The sequence below is a fragment of the Camelina sativa genome, chromosome 2 (assembly GCF_030686135.1).
Source record: "Camelina sativa cultivar CO46 ecotype springtype chromosome 2, ASM3068613v1".
In the NCBI taxonomy this organism is placed as follows: domain Eukaryota; kingdom Viridiplantae; phylum Streptophyta; class Magnoliopsida; order Brassicales; family Brassicaceae; genus Camelina; species Camelina sativa.
Window position 1 is genome coordinate 1,134,439 of NC_141881.1, and position 22,978 is coordinate 1,157,416.

General features: G+C 36.3%; 4 protein-coding genes and 2 long non-coding RNA genes across 11 annotated transcripts; 1 reads left to right on the plus strand and 5 right to left on the minus strand.

The window, feature by feature from the left end:
- Positions 1-1,234: 1,234 nt before the first annotated feature.
- On the minus strand, positions 1,235-1,699 carry LOC147948064 (uncharacterized). Its single transcript, XR_015573217.1, has 2 exons — positions 1,625-1,699; positions 1,235-1,391 (listed from the first exon to the last, which is right to left on the minus strand). It is a non-coding gene; the product is annotated as an uncharacterized LOC147948064 (long non-coding RNA).
- Positions 1,700-4,454: 2,755 nt separating this feature from the next.
- LOC147948065 (uncharacterized) lies at positions 4,455-5,507 on the minus strand. Its single transcript, XR_015573219.1, has 4 exons — positions 5,353-5,507; positions 5,102-5,256; positions 4,928-5,001; positions 4,455-4,694 (listed from the first exon to the last, which is right to left on the minus strand). It is a non-coding gene; the product is annotated as an uncharacterized LOC147948065 (long non-coding RNA).
- A 1,324-nt stretch (positions 5,508-6,831) lies between these two features.
- Positions 6,832-9,785, minus strand: LOC104713070 (NAC domain-containing protein 69-like). Of its 2 annotated transcripts, none has more exons than XM_010430115.3 (8): positions 9,265-9,785; positions 8,901-9,175; positions 8,495-8,626; positions 8,043-8,411; positions 7,754-7,951; positions 7,586-7,660; positions 7,331-7,501; positions 6,832-7,226 (listed from the first exon to the last, which is right to left on the minus strand). In XM_010430115.3, exons 1-8 carry the CDS (start codon positions 9,416-9,418, stop codon positions 7,065-7,067), a joined length of 1,536 nt encoding a protein of 511 aa, XP_010428417.1. In that variant the 5' UTR covers positions 9,419-9,785; the 3' UTR covers positions 6,832-7,064. The 2 variants fall into 2 exon arrangements, with proteins under 2 accessions (XP_010428417.1, XP_010428425.1); XM_010430123.3 differs by having other exon boundaries at positions 8,043-8,405; positions 9,265-9,560.
- Positions 9,786-14,224: 4,439 nt separating this feature from the next.
- Positions 14,225-16,952, plus strand: LOC104713084 (uncharacterized). 5 transcript variants are annotated; one of them, XR_755577.3, is made up of 5 exons: positions 14,225-14,413; positions 14,589-14,680; positions 15,063-15,255; positions 16,497-16,592; positions 16,690-16,952. XR_755577.3 is itself a non-coding variant. In XM_087479200.1 (5 exons), the coding sequence occupies exons 3-5, from the start codon at positions 15,239-15,241 to the stop codon at positions 16,152-16,154; spliced, it is 762 nt and encodes a 253-aa protein (XP_087335326.1). In that variant the 5' UTR covers positions 14,225-14,413; positions 14,589-14,680; positions 15,063-15,238; the 3' UTR covers positions 16,155-16,249. The 5 variants fall into 5 exon arrangements, 1 of the variants encoding a protein (XP_087335326.1); XR_755578.3 differs by having other exon boundaries at positions 16,497-16,522; XR_015574991.1 differs by lacking the exons at positions 16,497-16,592; positions 16,690-16,952 and adding exons at positions 15,325-15,621; positions 15,742-16,249.
- Positions 16,953-17,024: 72 nt separating this feature from the next.
- LOC104713128 (NAC domain-containing protein 69-like) lies at positions 17,025-19,632 on the minus strand. The gene is made up of 6 exons (XM_010430187.3): positions 19,399-19,632; positions 19,041-19,315; positions 18,192-18,326; positions 17,741-18,103; positions 17,494-17,655; positions 17,025-17,387 (listed from the first exon to the last, which is right to left on the minus strand). Exons 1-6 carry the CDS (start codon positions 19,553-19,555, stop codon positions 17,169-17,171), a joined length of 1,311 nt encoding a protein of 436 aa, XP_010428489.2. The 5' UTR covers positions 19,556-19,632; the 3' UTR covers positions 17,025-17,168.
- Positions 19,633-20,450: 818 nt separating this feature from the next.
- Positions 20,451-22,938, minus strand: LOC104713138 (uncharacterized). Its single transcript, XM_010430198.3, has 11 exons — positions 22,450-22,938; positions 22,282-22,362; positions 22,100-22,195; positions 21,931-22,014; positions 21,778-21,847; positions 21,595-21,677; positions 21,435-21,514; positions 21,245-21,343; positions 21,066-21,150; positions 20,859-20,948; positions 20,451-20,750 (listed from the first exon to the last, which is right to left on the minus strand). The coding sequence occupies exons 1-11, from the start codon at positions 22,687-22,689 to the stop codon at positions 20,712-20,714; spliced, it is 1,047 nt and encodes a 348-aa protein (XP_010428500.1). The 5' UTR covers positions 22,690-22,938; the 3' UTR covers positions 20,451-20,711.
- Between the last annotated feature and the right edge of the window lie 40 nt (positions 22,939-22,978).

Below are 22,978 nucleotides of genomic sequence, written 5' to 3' on the forward strand. Positions count from 1 at the left end.
ATTTTATTATATATATATGTCATATAATAGAGTTAAGAAGACTTATACAATATTGTCCCATATTTTTATGAATTACAGTTTATGTTGTAGTAAAAAATGTAGCTTTTTCAAAAGTTTCATTTCGGGCAATTTTTGTTCCAAGTAAAGTAGTTGGTAGACAGTATATTGTAAGTAATTAAAATTATACAATATGCCATAAGTTAACCATTTTAATTTATTCTACATGTTGTATGGTTTTTTAATTGTAAGTATTTCCATATTATTTGAAAGTTTTAGAAGTGTTAAATTTTATAAAAGATATCCGCAACATTTTGTAAGAGCATGATAACTTGGTTAAGTATAAAACTGTGATTTTTCATTATAAAGATTATCAACTTTTTGTTTTTGTTTTTATGGGGTTTAGAGGAAAGTATTTATCTGAGCAGCATTTATTATCTGTAGGGTCTGTTTGATGGGTGATAAAAAAAAGATACTCGAGTGTATTTTGTTTTATTAGTGATCATGTCCAAACTATGGTCATCTACAATACAACCGTTCGTTAGTGTTGTGGCAATGTCTTTTTCTATAAAAATAGAGAAATGAACCGGATTAATTAATATCCAATTTTAGGTGGTTCTTTAATTATGTGAGCATCGACGATCTCTGTTCTTATATTTATCGTTCATACTTATCATTATTATTATTATTATTTTATTTTCATACTTATCATTATTATTTTCTTCTTTTTTTGTCACAACTTACAGAATTATGTAAGAGATAAAGTTTTATCCTTTTGGGACACGAGTTGCAGGTTGCGACGGAGGGAGAACTCTCTGGCCACACTGTTTTTGTTGAAATTTTCAGCAAGCAAGACCTAGATTTGACGAAAAGTTTCAATACTATGAACATGACCAAGAACCTCTTCAGATAGAGTTCCAAACAACCAAGACCGGACTAGTGAAAAAATAAAACAAAGAATTCAATAGCTAACAACCGTTTTAGAACTGAACACTACTACTAGATTAACCTTTTTTTAAAAAAACTAAAATTGACTCAAAACGAGCAAAAGAACTTTTTACATACATATGCACATGCGGTTGTAAAACAACCGGACCCGTTTTTAAAAAAAAATAAGTACAATACATAATTAAGCATCTCATACTACTTAATTAAACCACCCAAACCACAATTCCTCATTAAACCGATAACAACCAATATGCACAGCGGAAACATACCAACATACAGAACCAACACATCATCAATGCAATAACATTCCTAAGCATTCTATCCATCAACCTAGCATAACTCTATCCAAGGTTCCAACATAAACAATATAACCAAGTCCAACAACACACAACCGAGACCCTAGATCATCCTCCTCCTCATCGCCATGATTCCACACTACACAATACCTGCACCACAAACACAATGAGATGTGTGAGTATTACCAGAAATACCCAGTGAGACGATCCTCCCATCTACGAGCTATACACACAAGCAAATCAAGAGTACAACCACAAATAAAACATAACAAACCAGACATTGAACAGAACATCCAATAACACATTCATCACACCTACACAACTTCACACAAAACAAGTTATACAACCCAATCGCTTAGATAAGCTCATGGTCACGCACTCACCTTATCAAACTGATTATAACAACGAATATAACCAGTTGAGACTCTCCTAACGTCTGAAACAGCCCAGCAATTCCCTACAACAAGCCACACAACCAAAAACGACTTATAGCGAAACTGGACAGAAACATTAGAAAAGAACAGTCTTAAAGACGAAACCCTAAAATAAAAACCAACCGTTAACTATCAAATCCCTCCGGTGAAAAGCTAGTCCGAACGTCACAAAGCATCCCACAAAATATCGTGCCGATCAGAAACCAGACGAGACCACGATCTCAGTTAGAATCTCTGATGGTTCCAACTCGCGTCTGAGAAAACGTGTCTCACGAAACTGCACATAACTCATCGAGTTTAAATCCAAATCCACTTCTGTAAAAAGGAGAACGACGATGAAAGGCTTGAGAATAAAACTACCAAATTTCGTTACCTTTGACAACGATTTGATATATCGAAACTGTTTCTTCCCAAACCCTAACGATTCTGCTCCTTCTCCTTTAATCTCCTTCACACCACAATAGGCTCTCTCCTCTCTCTATATCTCTTTCTTCCTCTCAACACAAGTATTGAATAGCAGCCACGACCAAATAGAGAGAAAAGGCATCCATATAATTATAAATACATCACTTAGGGTTTCCCAAAACTGGCTCTAAACCGGGTAAACTTAAACCAAACCGTGCAATTTCATGATTTCACATAAATTGATCGGTTCTTCCACTTTTCTTTGGGACACGGGTGTTACAATTCTCCCCCTCTAACAAAAGATTCGTCCTTGAATCTGAGAACATTGTCCCTCCACCAAGGACCTCCGTGCAACCGTCACTACGGCCCGCACATTCCCCGACCGGACTGAATACCGTCAGTAAAGGTTTTCCGTGCAACTGTCGCAACAGCCCGCACATCCATATGACCCAACGGTCCACATAACCCTGGCCCCACTAGTCAAGACAACCCAAAACACGAGATCAATCCCGACCTCCGAGGTCTACATCCAGTCACTACGCTCATAACCACGTTCTAGACATTGTTTGCTCTCTCACTCATACATTCTTAGGTCGCAACCTTCGAACTGCACCGCCTGCACTCTCAGACCGTCGTCCTCGAGCCATACCATCTCACTCTCGGATCGTCACCCTCGAGATCTCGGTACCAGGGGAACTACTCATCCCCTCCGGGGAACTAATCATCCCCTAGGAGAACTAATCATCTCCTCTGCCGCCCTCAGGGTCGCAACCCGTCAAGCCCGCGATGCACCAGGGGAACTAATCATCCCCTCAGGAGAACTAATCATCTCCACAGGAGAACTAATCATCTCCTCTGGAGAACTAATCATCTCCACGTGAGCAAACAAGTCCTAACGTCAATAAGCATCTCCCGACGGGAACTACCTCATGTGATTCACGTAAAACATCGCAATGCTCTACCAATCACCATATTCTCTCACCAAAATATCACCACCACCATGACCACTCTTCAGGCCAACTCAAAACATCTCAACCATTTGGGTGTTTGCACACGCCCTTTCCATAAATAGACAAGTTCTAACTATTCATAGAACTTTCTATTTATTTGCAATCGCACTTTCCGTAAATAGGCAAGCTTTAACTATTCATAAAACTTCTCATTTTTAGAACCCGCACATTTCGTAGCACCCTGACATCACCAATCAAAAATCCATGAGAACTGATCATCTCATCTGTGACCACTCTTCAGGTCAACCTCTAAACATTCCCGCCACTCCAGGCATTCCACATCCCCTTTCCAAAAATAGTCAAGTCCTATATATTCATAGAACTTTCTATTTATGGAAACTTCCCTTTTCTGGAACTTTTTATTTTTCCTTTGCAACGACACTTTCCATAAACAGCAAAGCTCTATCTCCCTAAACATTTTCCATATTTAGAAACTTTCTATTTATGGAAACTTCCCACTCCTAGAATCACATAATCCCTTAACCCATCCCTCGTCAAAATTTCATAAGAACTAATCATCTTATTAAATCTGCAATAAGGTCATCTCGGTCTGAGCAAAACCTGTTACCACACTCACAGAACCTGCTGGACCTCCAACAACACCAGTAAGCACATCGGCCACACAATGTCTCAGAAGACCGCCACACACGGGCACACACTAACTCAAAATTCCGCCACAAAGGCCATACAAGCCCCTCCAAGGCACACACCGCTAAAAATTGACAAATTCTAACTTCCATAAAACTTTCCATTTTTAAAACTTCCCTCTTTTGGAACTTTCCACTTATAGTAAATTCTATTTCGGGAAACTTCTCTCAACACCACCGCTTCACGAAAATTCGGACTCCGAACACCACCTCATGTCCTCATCTTGTTAAATAGTGGTACTCCAGCCACTCTAGGCGAAGTAAGTCTCCAACTTAACTTCTTGGAAATCCCTTTCCAACACATCCACTTTCACAAATCACCGCCAACGGTATTTCCCGATACCGGCGTGATCCACCAATTTCCAACAACTTGTCAATAGCCAACTGCACCTACTGTACAGAAGCTAAAAACACTACACAACTAACAACACATAAAACAACTTACAGTGGAATCTCATTGAAGGCTCGAAGAGGATGATACTAGGACTCCATACCACATACAAATTGACTAACTACTCATAATCAATTCCATCACACATCATCATGCATCAAACAATAGGAAGATAATTCAACCAATTAAATTCCTAAACCGCTCTAAACCATCCATTTAACCATCCTAGAACCGTAAGGGCTCTGATACCAAAATAAAACAACCGGACCCGTTTTTTTAAAAAAATAAGTACAATACATAATTAAGCATCTCATACTACTTAATTAAACCACCCAAACCACAATTCCTCATTAAACCGATAACAACCAATATGCACAGCGGAAACATACCAACATACAGAACCAACACATCATCAATGCAATAACATTCCTAAGCATTCTATCCATCAACCTAGCATAACTCTATCCAAGGTTCCAACATAAAAAATATAACCAAGTCCAACAACACACAACCGAGACCCTAGATCATCCTCCTCCTCATCGCCATGATTCCACACTACACAATACCTGCACCACAAACACAATGAGATGCGTGAGTATTACCAGAAATACCCAGTGAGACGATCCTCTCATCTACGAGCTATACACACAAGCAAATCAAGAGTACAACCACAAATAAAACATAACAAACCAGACATTGAACAGAACATCCAATAACACATTCATCACACCTACACAACTTCACACAAAACAAGTTATACAACCCAATCGCTTAGATAAGCTCATGGTCACGCACTCACCTTATCAAACTGATTATAACAACGAATATAACCAGTTGAGACTCTCCTAACGTCTGAAACAGCGCAGCAATTCCCTACAACAAGCCACACAACCAAAAACGACTTATAGCGAAACTGGACAGAAACATTAGAAAAGAACAGTCTTAAAGACGAAACCCTAAAATAAAAACCAACCGTTAACTATCAAATCCCTCCGGTGAAAAGCTAGTCCGAGACGTCACGAAGCATCCCACAAAATCTCGTGCCGATCAGAAACCAGACGGGACCACGATCTCAGTTAGAATCCCTGATGGTTCCAACTCGCGTCTGAGAAAACGTGTCTCACGAAACTGCACATAACTCATCGAGTTTAAATCCAAATCCACTTCTGTAAAAAGGAGAACGACGATTAAAGGCTTGAGAATAAAACTACCAAATTTCGTTACCTTTGACAACGATTTGATATATCTAAACTGTTTCTTCCCAAACCCTAACGATTCTGCTCCTTCTCCTTTAATTTCCTTCACACCACAATAGGCTCTCTCCTCTCTCTATATCTCTTTCTTCCTCTCAACACAAGTATTGAATAGCAGCCACGACCAAATAGAGAGAAAAGGCATCCATATAATTATAAATACATCACTTAGGGTTTCCCAAAACTGGCTCTAAACCGGGTGAACTTAAACCAAACCGTGCAATTTCATGATTTCACATAAATTGATCGGTTCTTCCACTTTTCTTTGGGACACGGGTGTTACAGGTTGAGTAATAACAAATTTGCATTTCTTGAAATCAAAGTCAAAGAGAAACTTGAAAATTCCCAATAGTTGCAAGCAGATTAACCATTTTTCATGGCATTAGAAACTAAATTTAACTAATAGTTTACTGAACTTTCATTTGCAACCTCCTAGCCAAATTCGCATTACAATCAAGTTCATTAAGTCCACAATCGTTCTAACATCAACTTTCACATGCTAGAAATACATTGCTCAATTCATATTAGTTCAGTCATTCTATCGAAAACTTTTGCTGCATAGAAAAACCTAGAATCTAGAACAATGTGATCAGTCCTATTATAGCATTAAAAACATATGAATCAAAGAACCTAAAGATTAAGAACTCCAAATAACAAACAAAACATCAATTCATTGAATCTCCTAATTAGAACCCTAAACCCCCAATTAGGTGACTACTCACACATATTAAAAGCAATAACACAAAGAAATGAAGAAAACATAATTAAATTGATGAAGTAAAATGCAAAGAGTTTAGAATTCTTCCCAAATTATCAAGAATTATGAATGAATCTCTAATCTCCAGAAATGGCTTACAAATATCTCAAGATGCAGAAAAACTCAGAAAAAATAGAACATGTCTTGCTAATTAGGTTTTTGGGGGTATTTATACCCTTATTAAAATTAAAGTGAAAATGGAAAAATTCAAAAAAAGAAAATAATTGTCTGAAACACAGACAGAAAGACAATATACTTCATCAGACTTGTCTACAAACATCACCAGACTTGTCTACAAAATTCACCAGACTTGTTTACAAACTTCACCAGACTTCAGCAGACTTGTTCACATATTTTACGAGACTTCTTTAGACTTTAACAGACTTGTTCATAAACTTCATCAGACTTCTCTAGAATTGTCTACAGACTTCTCCAAACTTGTCTACAGACTTCTCCAGACTTCATGATTTAGTTCAACTTGGAGATGTCCAAAAGTCACTTCCTGCTTCTTTATTCCGGTTAAGCTCGAATCCAACCAAAAGACTTCAAATCTTGCACATCGTCTCCACACCTAATTACAACTCAAAAAAAGACCAAAAAGATAGAAAAACGGACTAAAATGCGACAAATGACTCAAAAAAAATACAAAAATGAAGGACAAAAAAACACCAAAAACACCACATATCAGGATCATTTTCAAAATTCATATGTTCCATAAAGATAAATAGGTAAAAAAAACTCTATTACATAAATAAGATTACAAAACGTTCATATACACTCTAGTTTAGCACTTGTTCATATACACTCTCATCTGCATTTTATTCAAAACATTCAGAAGAAAGCAGAATTTGAAAACGCCAAATTGAAAAAGGGTGCTTTGATCTAACTGCTTTGTTTCTCTCGCGATCAAGATTGCATCAGCGGGTTCAAGCTTTGACGGTTAGTAAAACCGATGTGATCAGCCTCATGGGATAGATATACCATAGAGTCTTGTGGATTATATCCAATACTTCCTCTATAACAAACCACCCCTTCTTCTCTGTCTTCATTATGGATTCATCAATGGCTCTTGGGGTTCCTTGTTTCACCTGAAAAGTAAATCACATATAATCATCATCTTTATAAATCCCAACATATGTTTTGAGATTATAAGATATAATAAGTAGCAACAAATCAACATAAGAGCAAAGACCTCTTGTTTTGATGGTACAGTGCGTTGTGCTAGTTTATATTCCCGGGTCTCTCTACCGTTTGAAAGATCAGCAGAAGGTTGTAGATCTTCGCAAGAGTCTGTGCTTGAGCAACTTGAGAAGTATCTAGTCGAACTACCAACGCTATCATCACCTGGAGTCCCTTGGTAACTCTGTCATATTAAAATGAAATGTGAGAATACATATTACTCCATAAACCGACGTAATGATAAAAGAAAATGAGTGATGTGCTTTACCGTTACAGATATCGATTCAGCATCCGTATCACTATCCTCATCACTATCAACCGTTCTTAATGTATCTTGTTTCACCTGTGGAGTGAAGTTACATAATCATTATCTTTATATATCCAACAAATGTTTTAAAAAAGTCATAAAAAATCAACAGAAGAAGCAACGCAAAACCTTTTGTTTTAATCGTATTACGCGCCGTGTGAGTTGAGATAGCCAGGTGCTTCTACTGATGGAAGGTTTTCCATAAGTTTGTATATCATTGCAAGAGTTTGTAGTCGACGATAGAATCTCATCTCCACTAGTCTGGAGAATGTGTCTATTCAAACTACCAACAGTATCATCACCTGTACTAGATGCTCCGTGATAACTCTGTCATAATATAATGAAAAAATGTGAGAACAAAAAGATCACTCCATGGAAAGTAAAATTAAAGAAATCTTAGGTGAATGTGTGTTTTTACCGTTGCAGATATTGCATCAGCATCATGATTACTATCACTGCTATAATCAACAATAATCTCTGACAAAGGCATGTGATCGTTGTGGTTCTCTGTCATAGATAAGGTCGGTCCAGATAAGGAATCTTCTTCATCGGCAAACAAATATTCAACCTGCCTTCGATCAACATGCCTCAATCCACCGAGAAACTCATCATCATTCGAGGCTAAGTGAGGAGATTGTGGCTGCAAGTAAGGGTTGAACATGTTGTCGTCGCTTAACAAAGTGTTTGGATTAAAAAATCCATCCCACTCTTGTTCGTTCATTGGACTCCTCAAATCATCTACTGACATACCAAATAAATTTTCTCCACCTAGCTGCTCAACCTGAAGCTGTACCAAAGAGACAAACAACAAGTTAAAAACACAGGTTGATAAGTAATGAGTAATGGAAACATATCAGAAACTGGACTCACCGCTGGCTCAAGTGCTCTGGCAGTATTTGAATCGGAGACCAAAGAGTGACTTTGCTCAGTCAAGTAATTCTCACCATATGAAATGTCTTTAGCTTCACCCTTATACTTTACTTGGCATATAACATAATTCCTCTGACCAAATTCCAAAGGTACACACACATAATTAGTTATCAAAGCTTTGGTAGAAGCAAAACTACTCTTTGACAACAAAGTATAGAATCTTTACACCACACCAAGACATAACCATAAAAAACTAGATCAGTACAAAGACAGAACCATAAAAACTTGAATCAGTACAAAGATGAGTCTAAACCCCTCCAAATCAATTTCAACAACAACAAGACTAAAAATTAACAGAATCCAAATGAAACATACAAAAGAAGGAAGCTCTGAAAATTTGTAATACCTGATGATGAGGCAAGCAAGTGATGTGATACTCATGCATAACCCAAGGAGTACGATCACCATTAGGAACTTTACCTTTATGGTACACAAGCGTCTTCTTAAGACCAATCTCAACACCATTTCCTCTCTTGTCCTTGATTTTTCGATCCTTACCAGTAGCTTTCCAATACCCACAACCTGTACTCCTTTTCATCGCATTCTTCTTCTTCGAGTTTGTGTACTCAATCCGAGAGAAGAAGAACCATTCAAGATTGTCCGATTGGATCTTCGCTAACCCTTGAAACAACAACAAAAAAAAAAAAAAACCCCTCAAATTAGAAATGATCGATGGTGAGACAAAGAGAGATCAAGATCATAAAACTTACTAGGCAAGAGCTCGGGTATGTAGCTCAAGAAGTTGATCTCGCTAATAGCTTCATCAACAAGCCAAGTCTTACCAAGAATCTTGTTCTTCAGGTAATAGCTTACCAATTCTTCTCCTGTAGGACTAAATCTATACCCAATCAGATCTCTCACCATGTTTTCACAAAGCAACAGATCGTAAAAAGTAACAAAGCTTTCTCAAAATATTCTCAAAAGTTTTGTTCTTTTTTCCTCTGATTTTTCCAAATACAAATCAGTAAGTGAAGTAGCTGGTAAAGAGATGCACAAGTGAGAGAGTGTATTTATAGCTGTAGCTGTAACATTTAAAATAAAAATTTAGTTTTAGTAATTTCTAGGAAGTAGAGAGAAAAGAAAGAGACGTGGCGAAACCGCGTGTATTTATTGGTTTGAATTATCCCATATGAAATGTATTATTTTCATAGAAACAATATTACATTCAATATATGCAGATCCAGCTTGCAAGGAAGGGACACTAAAATCAGAAAACCAAGAAAAAAGGTTCATATTACACAATTGTATGTATGCATCTTTATATAAAGAGAAGGTTTTGACACATCATCCTTCATTTCTCTATTGACACATCAGTTTCGAAAATAAAAACAAAAACAAACTTAATCGACAAGAGAAAACTTTTCGAGCAGAGGTAAGATTGTAACGATACCATATAAAGTTTTGAGTTGGACATGGTAGATCAACTATTACCCAATAATAATGGGAGATGGTTTAGTGTAAAAGAGAGGGAAGTGGAATCATTGTTGTCTTGTGCTTTGTCTTTGCTTTCAACGTAACTGTTGGTAGTGTCTAGGTTTCTTTTTCCTCGAAGAATATGTATGTATATGCATGGATAAGAAGAGAAGTTCGATTTGAAGAAACTATGAAGACTTTTAATTATATAACAATGCGCTTTCATAAAATTCAAATTTAAAGGTATACGTTAATCTTTCCACTAACAAAATATTTTAATAAAAATAGAAAATCATCAAACCAATAAAACATGGGTTTACGAATACATTAAAAAAAAATGAACTTGTATGGAACGGTAACTTTTCAGGTTCGGTGGCTGGCTTCAGAATCGAACTAATAACTCTGACTCGGTAAAAGATAATTATTTAATTTTTGTAAGTCTATTTATTAATGGATTTTTTTACCAAAGCGTAGATAAAATGCGTGTGGAATTATCTTGTTGTTATATAGATAAATCACCCATATATCACAACCGAAATTTTCATAAAGATTAATTACTACATGACAAGGTCACAACCAAATATATATTTCACAGGAAATGAATTCCCTAATGCTTAGGTATTGATATGATTCCTACCAAAAAAAAAAAGGTATTGATTTGATTGTTTGCAAAATTACCTAGATCCTTCTTCATGTCTTGAAGGGTCTGTTGTTAAAATGGCGATGATACGTTAATGCTTATAATTTGTCGAAGTGTGTCGCTTCTTGACATAGAGATGATACATGCTTTGCTCAGTAAAAAAATCAATCCACATCCAAAAAAATTTACTCTTTGATGTTCCGACATTCTTTCTTCCGACATTTTCACCAAGTAAAAATAATATACAAATCAGGAAACATGCATTCATACCATATGGCCCCAACATATAAATTTAAAAACCAAACAAAGAAACACAAGAACACGTTGTAACAAACTTTTTGGATTTTTGTTGAATTTGTCACCATCTAGATAAAAATAAATACTATATAAATCTACATACCTAGTAGCGATCGAGTTGCTTAAATATTTAATGAAGAAGAAACATAAAACACGTTGTTAACTAACTAACTACATTCTTATCTTCTTCCCACCACTTCAATCTGCTGGGCCAAACATCGAAACGTGTAATTGACTCAAATTCTCAAACAGCTTTTTTACTGGGCCAATACTTTATGAGCCCATAAATATTAAGCCCAATTTCGTTTTAATTTTGTAACGGTCAGATTTAAGTGCTCTGTATGAAAAGAAAAAAAAAAAAAAAAAGAGACGATGCGATGAAAAATCTTTCATTAGCGATATTCAAAAGTGTGATTCGCTTTCGCCGCTCTCTTTCTCTGGAGCGATTCGGGGAAGATCTTCGTCTGTCTCTGCAAGGTTTTGTTTTATTTGTTTTATTTTGCAGATTCAGATGAAATTGATTTAGGGTTCTTCTTGATTTTGCATAACCAAACTCCTCTTTTGTGTTTTCTTTCTACAGTTTTGAGATCTGGTAGTTTTGTAATTGTTGTTTTCTTTTTTAATCTTAGATTTCGATCGAACCCTAAAAAGAAAATTAAAACTTTGATTTGGGGTTTCTGATTGTATTGTTTCTGCAAATAAAACAAAAACCTTTTTTGGATTCGTGATTTCAAAGTCGAAACCTTTTTTGTTACAGAGATTCAGATATTTTTGTGTTTCTTCTTCGGTTTTAAAGTTTGATGTTTTCTTGACAACCCAAAGGAAAGGGACTACACATTATATGATTGTGTTTGTTCGGTTTCTAACTTGGGGAAATTGTCCGCGTCCGTAAAAAGGCTTGTCAATACATACTGTCTTGTTGTGGCTGGGACAGCTTGACAGAAACTTCAATCTCTGCTAAAAAGATCAGTCTTTTTGTTTAAGGCTTGGACTATGATTTGTCCTTAGAAAAATTCAATATCTCTGCTTTAAGTTATATGGAGTTACAATTCAATATTTCTGCTAATTTGATGGAGAGTAAAAAGTCCTTTGGACAATGATAATCTAAGAAAATTCAATTCTCTGCTTATACAATGATTCAATGTTCTGCAAAATTTGATGGAGAAGAAAAAGATACAGTCTGCAAATAATGGCTTGGCCTCAGATGTTGTAACATTCAATATCTCTGCTATGGTTTAAGATACTTCAATCTCTGCTCTTTATCATTGGACCATGATGTCCTGAGAAATTCAATTATCTGCTGAAACCTATTATATCATTCAGTATTCTGCAAAATTTGATGGAGAATAACAATAAGGGCTTGGTTAATGTTCGGATTTAAGGATTGTTTTGCTGAAGCTGGGACAGCATGTTTTAACTTCTATATCTCTGCTAATATAGAAAACTTCAGTCTCTGCTATAAGATCAGACTTGTACAGTGATGTCTGGAGAAATTCAATCTTCTGCTTGAAATAGAAAATTCAGTGTTCTGCTAACTACTAATGGAGAGAGAGAAAAAAATGTTCTTTTATAGGAGTTGTGCTTCTTGGGGCTTGATAACAGAAGCTAGATGGTACTTGGGGCAGAGATATTACGTCTGTAAGTAAAAGCCTGGGGCTTATATGAGTTCTACTGTCTTGCTGGGGCTGGGACAGCTTGACATTAACTTCAATCTCTGCTAAGATTAGCCTCTATTATGGCTTGGACAATGATGTCCTGAGAAATTCAATTCTCTGCTTAAATTATATGGAGTGCAATTCAATATTCTGCTTATTTGATGGAGAGTAAAAGTCCTTTTAAGGTTCCTTTTGTAAGATTGGAAAGCTCAGTTTTGCTGAAGCTGGCACCATCCTTAACATTCATTAATCTGCTATAGAAAACTTCAGTTTCTGCTAAGATCAGACTTGTACATTGTTGTCTGGAGAAAATTCAATTTTCTGCTTAAACTAGAAATTCATATTCTGCAAACTGATGGAGAGAGTATCATATTCAATATTCTGCAATTTGATAGGAGAATAAAAAGTCCTTAAGTTATCTACTAAAAACAGTGTTCGTAATTTCCTGCACAGCCTCTATATAGTGTAAGTTCCCTTTTATGTTAATGTGTATTTCTTATAAATCTTACTTTGTTCAGTCTCTACTTGCCTTACTGAGTTCTAACCGTATCTTAACAGGGACATAAAAGTATTTCAGAAGATACAACATGTTGCAGACCGTATCTTTTCCTCTTTTAATCAGGTTAGTGTTTCTTCTCTTCCATCTTTTAAAAAAGTATGATCTTCATAATATATCCCCTTGATGGAGTTTGTAATCTCTTTATTGGTTACACCTCTTGATCACATAGTCTTTTTTTTATAACTGTTATGAGTGATTACCAATCTATTTCTTTAACTTCAAAAGCCCAAGGACTGGAGTGCGTACATGATCTTTCTCAGGTTTGACTTCTCTTCTTCGGTTTTCAATACCATTGTGTTATTGGTTGTGTTTGAATTGTTGTAGTGGTACGGTTGTGGGCGACTCTAGCTCTATGGTAACTTCTGGTGCACAACAGGATTAGCTGAACGAACAGGTATGTTTTTGAATCGTATAGTTTTTTGTTTCAGTAACTTTCGTCTATAAAACTTTGGTTTCTCTATATATTGCTTCTGCTGCACAACAGGATTACTTTGTCTAAGTTTTGAGTTCAGACACTATAGCATTAGAGTCTATTTTGATTGTTGTAGTAGAGACAGTGACTGATCCTGAACCGGAAAAGTTTAGCCAGCTTTTTGATCAGGTAAGTTTTTTTACCCCTTAACTAAAGATTTTAAAATTCATATGTTATTTCTGCTGTAAAAGTTGAGATCTTATGATTTGTCAACATCCTTTGGTTTCTTCTTTGTCTTTATTATACTGATTTGGCAGCCGCATGTGTTGTTGTTCGTTTGGTTGCCGCAGGTGCTTGCGGCAAGACGCTGTGGCGAACGCTGATTCTAATTTGCCGATTAGTTGCGGCGATCAAAAAGGTTGCGTTTGCCGCAGTCGCTACCGCTGCCGCAGCCGCCTGCGTCAACGAAACGAACACGCCCTTAATGTTAATATCAAGAACAACATTGAACTACTGACTTTTTCATCTAAAACTTGACTGTATACAACAACATTTTGGGGTCTCAACATTTAGATTATAATTATATGAATTTATTAGGTCATCTCCATTGGTGGTATTTAGATGGAGATGACAAAGTTGCTTAGCAATAAAAATAAATAATTATATGTAAAAGTGAAGCAAAATGTTAACAATCAATGTTTACAGAAGGAGTTTTAGAACTCTTAAGGACCCTGTGCGTGTCACCTTCTGATTGGATTGGATGAGAGAAAAATAACTTTTTTTTTTCTTCTACTCTCATATCTTTTCCCCGACTTCCTTTCTTTGTCTCTCTCTCTATTTGGCGAGTGTCGATGTTAAATGATGCTTCAATCTGTTTATATTGGTAAGAATCTCTCTGATTTCAGTTGTAGAGCATGATGAATTAGGTTTTTGATGTGATAAGAAATTAGGGTTAAAGGAATTGGGAATTGATGTTAACAAAATTAGAGTTCTAGGTTGTTTAGCCGATTGGGAATTGTTTAATTGCTAATGTTTGCCTTCGTGTATTAATGTTTTAGTTTCAGATGGGTTATCATCTTCTTAAAACGATTGGGAATTGATGTTACCATAGTTAGAGATCTATGCGATGCTAATCGTCTCCTTTCTCAAGGTTCTCTCTTTCAAGCTTGTCCTCTCTCTCTTTTTATTTTGTTTCCTCGGTTTTTTTAGCTTCGAATTTGTTTAATTGAAGTAGAGCTCTGCATAAAAAAAAAATTCAAAACTTTAAAGGAAGCTTGTGAGGAATTTGTTCTTGTTCTGAGTAGTCTGATTTAATTGTTTGGTGTTTGTTTTTAAGCATGTTCTGCAAGTTGATCTCAAGGCGGATTCTGCAGTAGTGAAATCTCTGGCTTGCAAAACTATAAGTGTCTATATAAGCATTGGTTTATGCGTTCTCAATTGGTTTTGTTTGTAGCGTTTGCTAATGTTGAAGTCTTGTTTCGTTTTTTGTTAAGGTCCTTTTGTGTTATCTTAGTACTTATTTTACTTTGCAGTGATCCTCCAAGCTCTGAAGTCAAGAAAGCACCAACGAGATCTAGTTGCAGTTCCTACGACCTCCATGGCTTCCGGTGATGTTCTTCGTCGTTTCATCAGTGTCTATCTTTCCCAGTACAGCTCTGACTCCTTGGTGAAGTATTGGGTGTGACGAGGACAATTTGATCCGAATGCAATGACAGCAAAAGCAAGGTATCCTCTATATTCTCTTTTGTCAATGTAGCTAACTGTCGAATCATTATTTAGTGTACCATTATTTAGTGTACCATTACCTCCGAAGACCCACAGCAGAAGATCTTCAACGACTACTCGATATTGGAGAGTTGCGTGGATTTCCCGGGATGATAGGCAGCATAGATTGTATGCATTGGGAGTGGAAGAATTGCCCGACCGCATGGAAAGGTCAATACACACGTGGATCTGGAAAGCCAACAATTGTTTTAGAGGCTGTAGCTTCACAAGACCTTTGGATATGGCACGCATTTTTTGGACCTCCAGGAATATTGAACGATATCAATGTTCTCGATCGCTCACCAGTTTTTTATGACGTATTACAAGGTATAGCTCCTAAAGTGAAATTCTTTGTCAACGGACGAGCATATCATATGGCTTACTATCTCACAGATGGTATTTATCCTAATTGGGCTACTTTTATCCAATCAATTCCAATGCCACAAGATCCGAAATCATCCTTATTTGCTACATGTCAAGAAGCCACACGTAAAGATGTCAAGCGTGCTTTTGGCGTTTTACAAGCTCGATTTGCTATAGTAAGAAATCCAGCTCTTGTCCATGATAAGGCAAAAATTGGAAAGATAATGAGAGCGTGTATTATACTGCACAATATGATAGTAGAAGACGAACGAGATGGGTACACTCAATTTGATGCGGCAACATTCGCACAAGCAGAGTCAAGCAGAACTTCACAAGTGGATCTCGCATATTCAACAGATATATCTTCAAATCTCACTAACATAATGATAATGAACAAACGAAATGAAGTTCATGATCGAAAAATACATCAAAGATTGAAAGATGATTTGGTTGAGAATATATGGCAGAAATTTGGGACCAATCAAGATTACAATTAATTGTGTTTGTAATGTGTTTTAAACTTTTAAATATCCTTTTATGTATTGTTTGTTTAATATCTTATGAAATATATTTATTTTCAAGTTTTTATAAATATATAATATTAAAAATATTAAACAAAATTTATTAAACATTAATAATTTCCAAAATATAAATTTTGAATTAAGGACCCCAATTTTAGATACTACCAATAGACCCATAAAAATAGAAAGTTTCTTAAAAAGTTGTTAACTTCACTTTTATTTACTTTTATTCAAAATTATTGTTCTTAGCAACTTTGCTAAGACTCCACCAATGGATTTGCCCTTATATGAACTACTGACTTTTTCTCTCTGGTGCAGCTCGTCTTCAACACTGCTCTTTTGAAGTAAGTCTATGTATGCATTCATTCGATTCCCAAGTCATAGTATTTATGGTTTTGGAAAAGCAAAGATTTGGTTCGTTCTCTTTTGGCTTTCAATTTTAGTTTGATTTGCATTTGAATTTGTTTAACTTCGTATAAGGTTTGACAGTGAGATTTTTTTTGTTTCTCAGGTGGATCGTTTGCTTAAGGATTAAAGACAATCATTACGCATAACACGAACACCCACATACACGACACGTAACCATAAACACAAACGGCAATTCTGTGCCCACGCTGATACAAACACAAACACGTTTCACGAACACACAAACACTAAATATAAACGTGAACATAACTTTTATGTGCACAAACGCTAGTACTAAACAAACTTAAATGCAGCACAAATGCAAAAGAAAAAAGAACGTGAATTGATTAAGTCGTCAATTAATCAGTAGCATGTGATGGTCTTTCTCTTATTTCTCAGAAACCTTTTCAAACCCAATCTCAATCTACTGGTCTCTGTCAATCAGTGAATGTTATAACTTTCATACGCTAAATTTCATCAAACTATAGGCACAAGACATACCTCTTGTTCATATATACACACACACATTTATATATCAAATTTTCAGAAGAAAACATAATTAAATATTCAAACGAGTTCTTTCCATCAATCTGATTTGAGTGTTAGTACCGATATGATGTTGCCAATGAGAGCCAGCAAGATAATGAAACCTATGATCATCCTCACGAGATAGACATACCGTGGAATATTCCGGTTTCTCTCCATTGCTTCCTCTGTAATAAACCAGCCCTTCTTCTCTGTCTTTACCATATACGACTTCTTGTCTATGAACGCACCAGAGGCTCTTGACGTATCTTGTTTTATCTGTAAAGGAAAAATCACAATAGTCATTATCATTTAAAATTCAAGATATGTTTTGAGATCATAAGATCCAAGTAGCCGCAAAATAAACATAACAGCAACTCAAGACCTCTTGTTTTAGTTGAGATTCTCGGGTCTTTCTACTGATGGAAGGTTCATGAGAAGTTTGCAGATCTTTGCTCAACGATATCATCTCATCTAAGCCTGTTTGAGAGTGACTATTGGAGCTACCAACTCTATCACCACCTGGACTTGATGTTCCTTGGTAACTCTGTCATATTAGAATGAAAACATGAAGACTACAGATTAATTACTCCATGAAGGTATTGATAATGAAGACAAGTGATGTACTGTACCGTTGCAGATATCGATTCAGCATCACTGTCAGTGTCACAGCTATAGTCAAGAATGATCCCTGATAAAGGTTTCTTTGGCCTGTGATCACTGCGGTTCTCTTGCATATATGAAGTTGGTGTGGATATGAATTCTTCATTGGCAAACAAATACTCAACCTGATCTCGGTCAATATGTCTCAATCCACCGAGAAACTCATCATCATTTGGTGCTAAATGTGGCAGCAAAGTAGGATTGTTGTTGTCACTGAATAACATGTCTGGATGCAATACATCCCACAAAGAGAGATCTTCTTGTTCATTCGTTGGGCTTTTCAAATCATCCATAGACATACCAAAGATATTTTCTTGACCTGGCTGCTCAAACTGAACTTGTAAAAGAAGGTGTGAGTTAAAAAAACAAAAAAAAGTTGAGACTCATGAATAAGGAAACTTCTCAGAAAACTGGACTCACCTTGGGCGCTGAGTTAATTGCCTCTCTGATAGAATTCGAATCAGAGACCATAGATTGACTTGGCTCACTGGAATAGGTACCACCAAATGGGATGTCTTCACCCTTATACTTCACTTGGCAAATAACATAGTTCCTCTGACCAAATTCCAAAGGTACACACACACACATAAGCTCGTTGCCAGCAAAACAACAAATCAAACACACGTGACTTAAACAACTCAACCACAAGCTTTGGCAGAAGCAAAAACACTCCCACAACAAACAGATTTAGAATCTTTACACCTCTACCAACACAGAACCACAAGTTGGACTAGAGGTCCTATATCAAAGGGTTAACAACTAGATCAGGGTAAAAGATGTGTTAGAACCCCCCCCCCCCCCCCCCCCCCCCCCCCCCCCCACAACAACAACAAGACTAAAATATTAGGCATTAGACAGAAGAATCAAACCCCAAAGTTACACACACATAAGTTTGTTTTTGCCAGCAAAACAACAAATCAAAACACACATGAGTTTAAACAACTCAACCACAAGCTTCGGCAGAAGCAAAAACACTCTCTGCCAACAACAAAGTTAGAATCTTTACACCACACCAAACACAGAACCACAAGAGGTGGAGCTGGTATCACAGGGTAACAACTAGATCAGTGAAAAAAGTTGAGTTAAAACCCCCAAAACCATTTCAACTACAACAAAAGACTAAAAAAATTAGGCCACAGATGGCATCAGAGACAGAGTGAATCAAACCCAAATCTCATTAATTTAAAGAAGATCAAGAACTAGATAAGCAGAAACATAAGACTAGCACAGAGCTCAAAAATTCAAGAAACAGTGAGAGATTTTGTTTACCTGATCTTGAGGCAAACAAGTGATGTGATACTCGTGTATAACCCAAGGAGTACGATCACCATTAGGAACTTTACCTTTATGGTACACAAGCGTCTTCTTAAGACCAATCTCAACACCATTTCCTCTCTTATCTTTGATTTTTCGATCCTTACCAGTAGGTTTCCAATACCCACAACCTGTACTCCTCTTCATCGCATTCTTCTTCTTAGGGTTCGTGTACTCAATCCGAGAGAAGAAGTACCATTCAAGATTGTCCGACTGGATCTTCGCTAACCCTGAAACAACAACAAAAACAAAACCCCTCAAATTAGAAATGATCGATGATGAGACAAAGAGAGATAAATATCATAAAACTTACTAGGCAAGAGCTCGGGTATGTAGCTCAAGAAGTTGATCTCGCTAATAGCTTCATCAACAAGCCAAGTCTTACCAAGAATCTTGTTCTTCAGGTAATGGTTTATCAATTCTTCTCCCGTCGGAGAAAATCTATACCCAACAACAACATCTTTCAACATTATTACACAGAAACAGGTTTTTTAAGGTTTTTTCTTTTTCTTTTTCTGTGTGTTTCTTTTTGTTTCCTTTCTTGTCTGAAAGAGATGATGCAAGATTTATTTATATACGTATCATTTTAAAAACAATTAAATTTAATTTTAGAAGTTTCTCAGAAATGAGACGTGTCACACGTTGGTACATGAACTTGGAACATAAGTTTTTAGTTTTTTTTTTTAATTTTTTATTTCTCTGTTTCTGAAGGGTATTTTCGGAAGTTAAAGTTATAGGCTAGCCGCCATAATTAACGAGGACATGAATACGTTTGCAGTTTCACTATATTAGTTGTGTGTCACACTTGGCACTCATTGAGATACGCTTGCAAAATTGCCATGGACATAAAGAATTAAAGATCACAAAAACAACAAAGGTTCATATTGTAGTTATATAGCCTGTTTAGTTTACAACCCAACTTTGAGTTTAAAAAGCCTAGGCAATATTGTAGAATTAGTAGTTAGTTTATTTGCTTCATGGTGTATAAAGACATCGCTAGAGAACTAAGAGGATATGAAGGAAAATGTATTGTTAATAAACTTGTGTTCTTGTGTTGTTCTTATCAACAATTTCTCTTTGGCTTTGAAGAGTGACCGAAACTAGTTTTTATAGCTTACCGTCATATGCAGGACATATACATTCAGGTATGTAATCTCTTTCTCCTTATTCTCAACACACCAAATCTTAGAAAAACATTTTCGAACCCAAGTCACTTGTTCTGTTAATCAGTGAATTTTGTTACAGTTGTTCAGCTATTACTTTTCTTCTTACAATCAAATAGAAATATAAATTCCATAGCCACATAAACAAATCGTAATTGACGGAGCACTGTTATATAAGGAGGAAAAGATGGCAACATAAAGGTTTACTTATAAGAAAGACAAGACGAAAATTAATAATATTTGAATGCACTGTTCCACGTCTTTTGTCCATATTACCAAACAAGTATAGCTTAAATCAACATTGTTAAAAACGTAAGACTCGAATCAAACAAGAGGACCTATGTTGTTGAAATAAGTCGTACGATTGTTCTGATGGCTACATTGAAAAAGAAATGTGACATTTTTTCAAGACATACAAAATTGGTCGGAGATCGGGAATATCTGAAGTGAAACATGGGGAAATCTATAAGAAGAACCTCCTCCTGCTTGTGTCCATTTCAGGCTGTCACGGAAACACAAAAACATGGGGAAAAAAAATTAATAACCATCAAACTCTGAAAAGATAAGCAATGAAACTTGTATATATCTTTCTTCTGGTGATTTTTTTTACCTTGTGAACCCATTCGAATTCTCCGCCTTTGGTGTCAAAGGTTCCATGCTGTAACGTAACTAGCTTAAGCGTGAATCGAGGACCGCATTCCTGCACGTACGTAATATTCAAGGTTTAATGATACAATAAACAGATAAGGTTGATCAATTTAACACACACACAAACAAACCAGAGAAACAATGTTCGATTAATTGTGGATAAACTGACCTGAAGCCGAGGTTTTACTCTCTCTTGAGAGACACCATCTTTTCCTTTATCACTAGGTTTGATTTCCTTTATGTCGAATATGTAACTGAATATAGAGTTGAATTTGTTCAGAAAAAGTTTCAATGGAGGAATCTAGTGTAAGAAACTCAAAAAAGAAAAGAAAAGTTGAAATTATGTACCGATGATGCCTGAAGAATATAAAGTCACGCTGGTTGTGGAATGTCACAACTCTCCTACCGCGGAAATTGGGATCTGGAGGGAAGAGTGATTGAAAAAATCTGAGGAAAGAAAAAAATATATACCATCAGCTACAAATCAAAGAGACACTTAGAAAAAAATGAAGTCAACATTCTAAAGAACTATACTTACCTCCCAACACGATTCCCTAAACGAGTAGTAAAGTTATTCAAAACCAGTTCCGGTTCATGGCTTGTAGGATTTCCATGATTCTGCAAATTAAAATTTAACATCAATTCCAGAGATCACTAATCAACACTCGAAGCTTAGACGCATAATGTGTTTTACATACCTTAATATCCTTTCTCAAAACAAGATTTGACAATTTGAAATGAGCAGTAGGACCATTAGGCAAACCGATGATAAGAAGCGCATCTACATATGAAATAAGCAAAAAGCTTGAAAACAAACCATATAAAGAAAGATGACATCAAATGGACAAAAAAACATCAAACTCAGAAGTGAAAAAACTAACCAGGTTCTCTGCGATTTGTATGAACTACAATAAGAGATGTAAAATCTTTCTTCGTTGCATATTCTACAATCTGCAGAACAACATCTTTGATAGGTCATATAATTGCAAAAAGAGACTAACTTTACAAGGATACCCTGAAACTATTAGCAGCACCTTTTTCAAGTCATAAGTTCCTCTTTTCTGATAATGAGAGTTTGGTATCACCGAAAGCAACTCAGATATAAATGCAGGTCCTCTCTGCAATCCAACAACACCTCAAACTTGAATTACAAAACCACAACAACACTGTAGAATCTCTTATAGGACAATGGTAAATACTTACAGTGGAGTTGAAACGACATGTTGTGATCAAGATCTTTGGTGTAACCTCACGTCTCAAGACTGGATTAAACTCATCAGCATCAATATCAGCAAACAACTGCAAAACTCAAATCCAGCTAAATTAGCAAACAACACTAAACGAATTGAACTCAAATTTAAGATGAATCAATATCGTAAACATACTTCTTCGTCGTCAGGTCTGCAAACAGTCTCATCAGATTCTCTAGTATTCTCAATCGTCTTCGGAATCTGCTTTTGTGGAGGCTACACAAAGAACAAAACCTCAAAATCAAATCTCAAATTCAAAATCCCCAAAAAAAAAGATTAAGAGTGTTGTCGAGATCTTTTTACCTCCTCACCAAGCTCTAAAGCTCGTTTCTCAGCAGCGTCACGCTCTCTAATCTTCTTCTGCTTCTCCAATTTCTTCTCCTGCTTCTGCTTAGCGTACACTTTAGATCTCTTATCTTTGTTCTTAATCATCGAAGGAAGTATCACATGCTTCTGCCCACCCCCATTGAAACTAGGCTTCCCACGACCTTCTGATTCCATTTCCTCACCGTCACCATCACCCTTCTTCCTCTTGAACCCCATTTTTTTTACGGCCGCCGACGACGAAACGAATCGTCACTCTTCGTTTAATCGATAGAACTACAAAAGCGGAGGAGAATGAAGACGACGGAGACGGCTTTAGGGTTTATCGACTCCAAAAATTGAAACCACTATATAAATGGGCCTACATTTGGGCCCATTTATAATATAAACGACACCGTATCAGTCTATTATACGGGCCTAACCATGGGCCTTGAAGAAATATTTACTAAACGACGGCGTGTTTAAGTTAGTTTGCTTTCAGTTTTCGTTTCTCAGTGGTTTCACTATG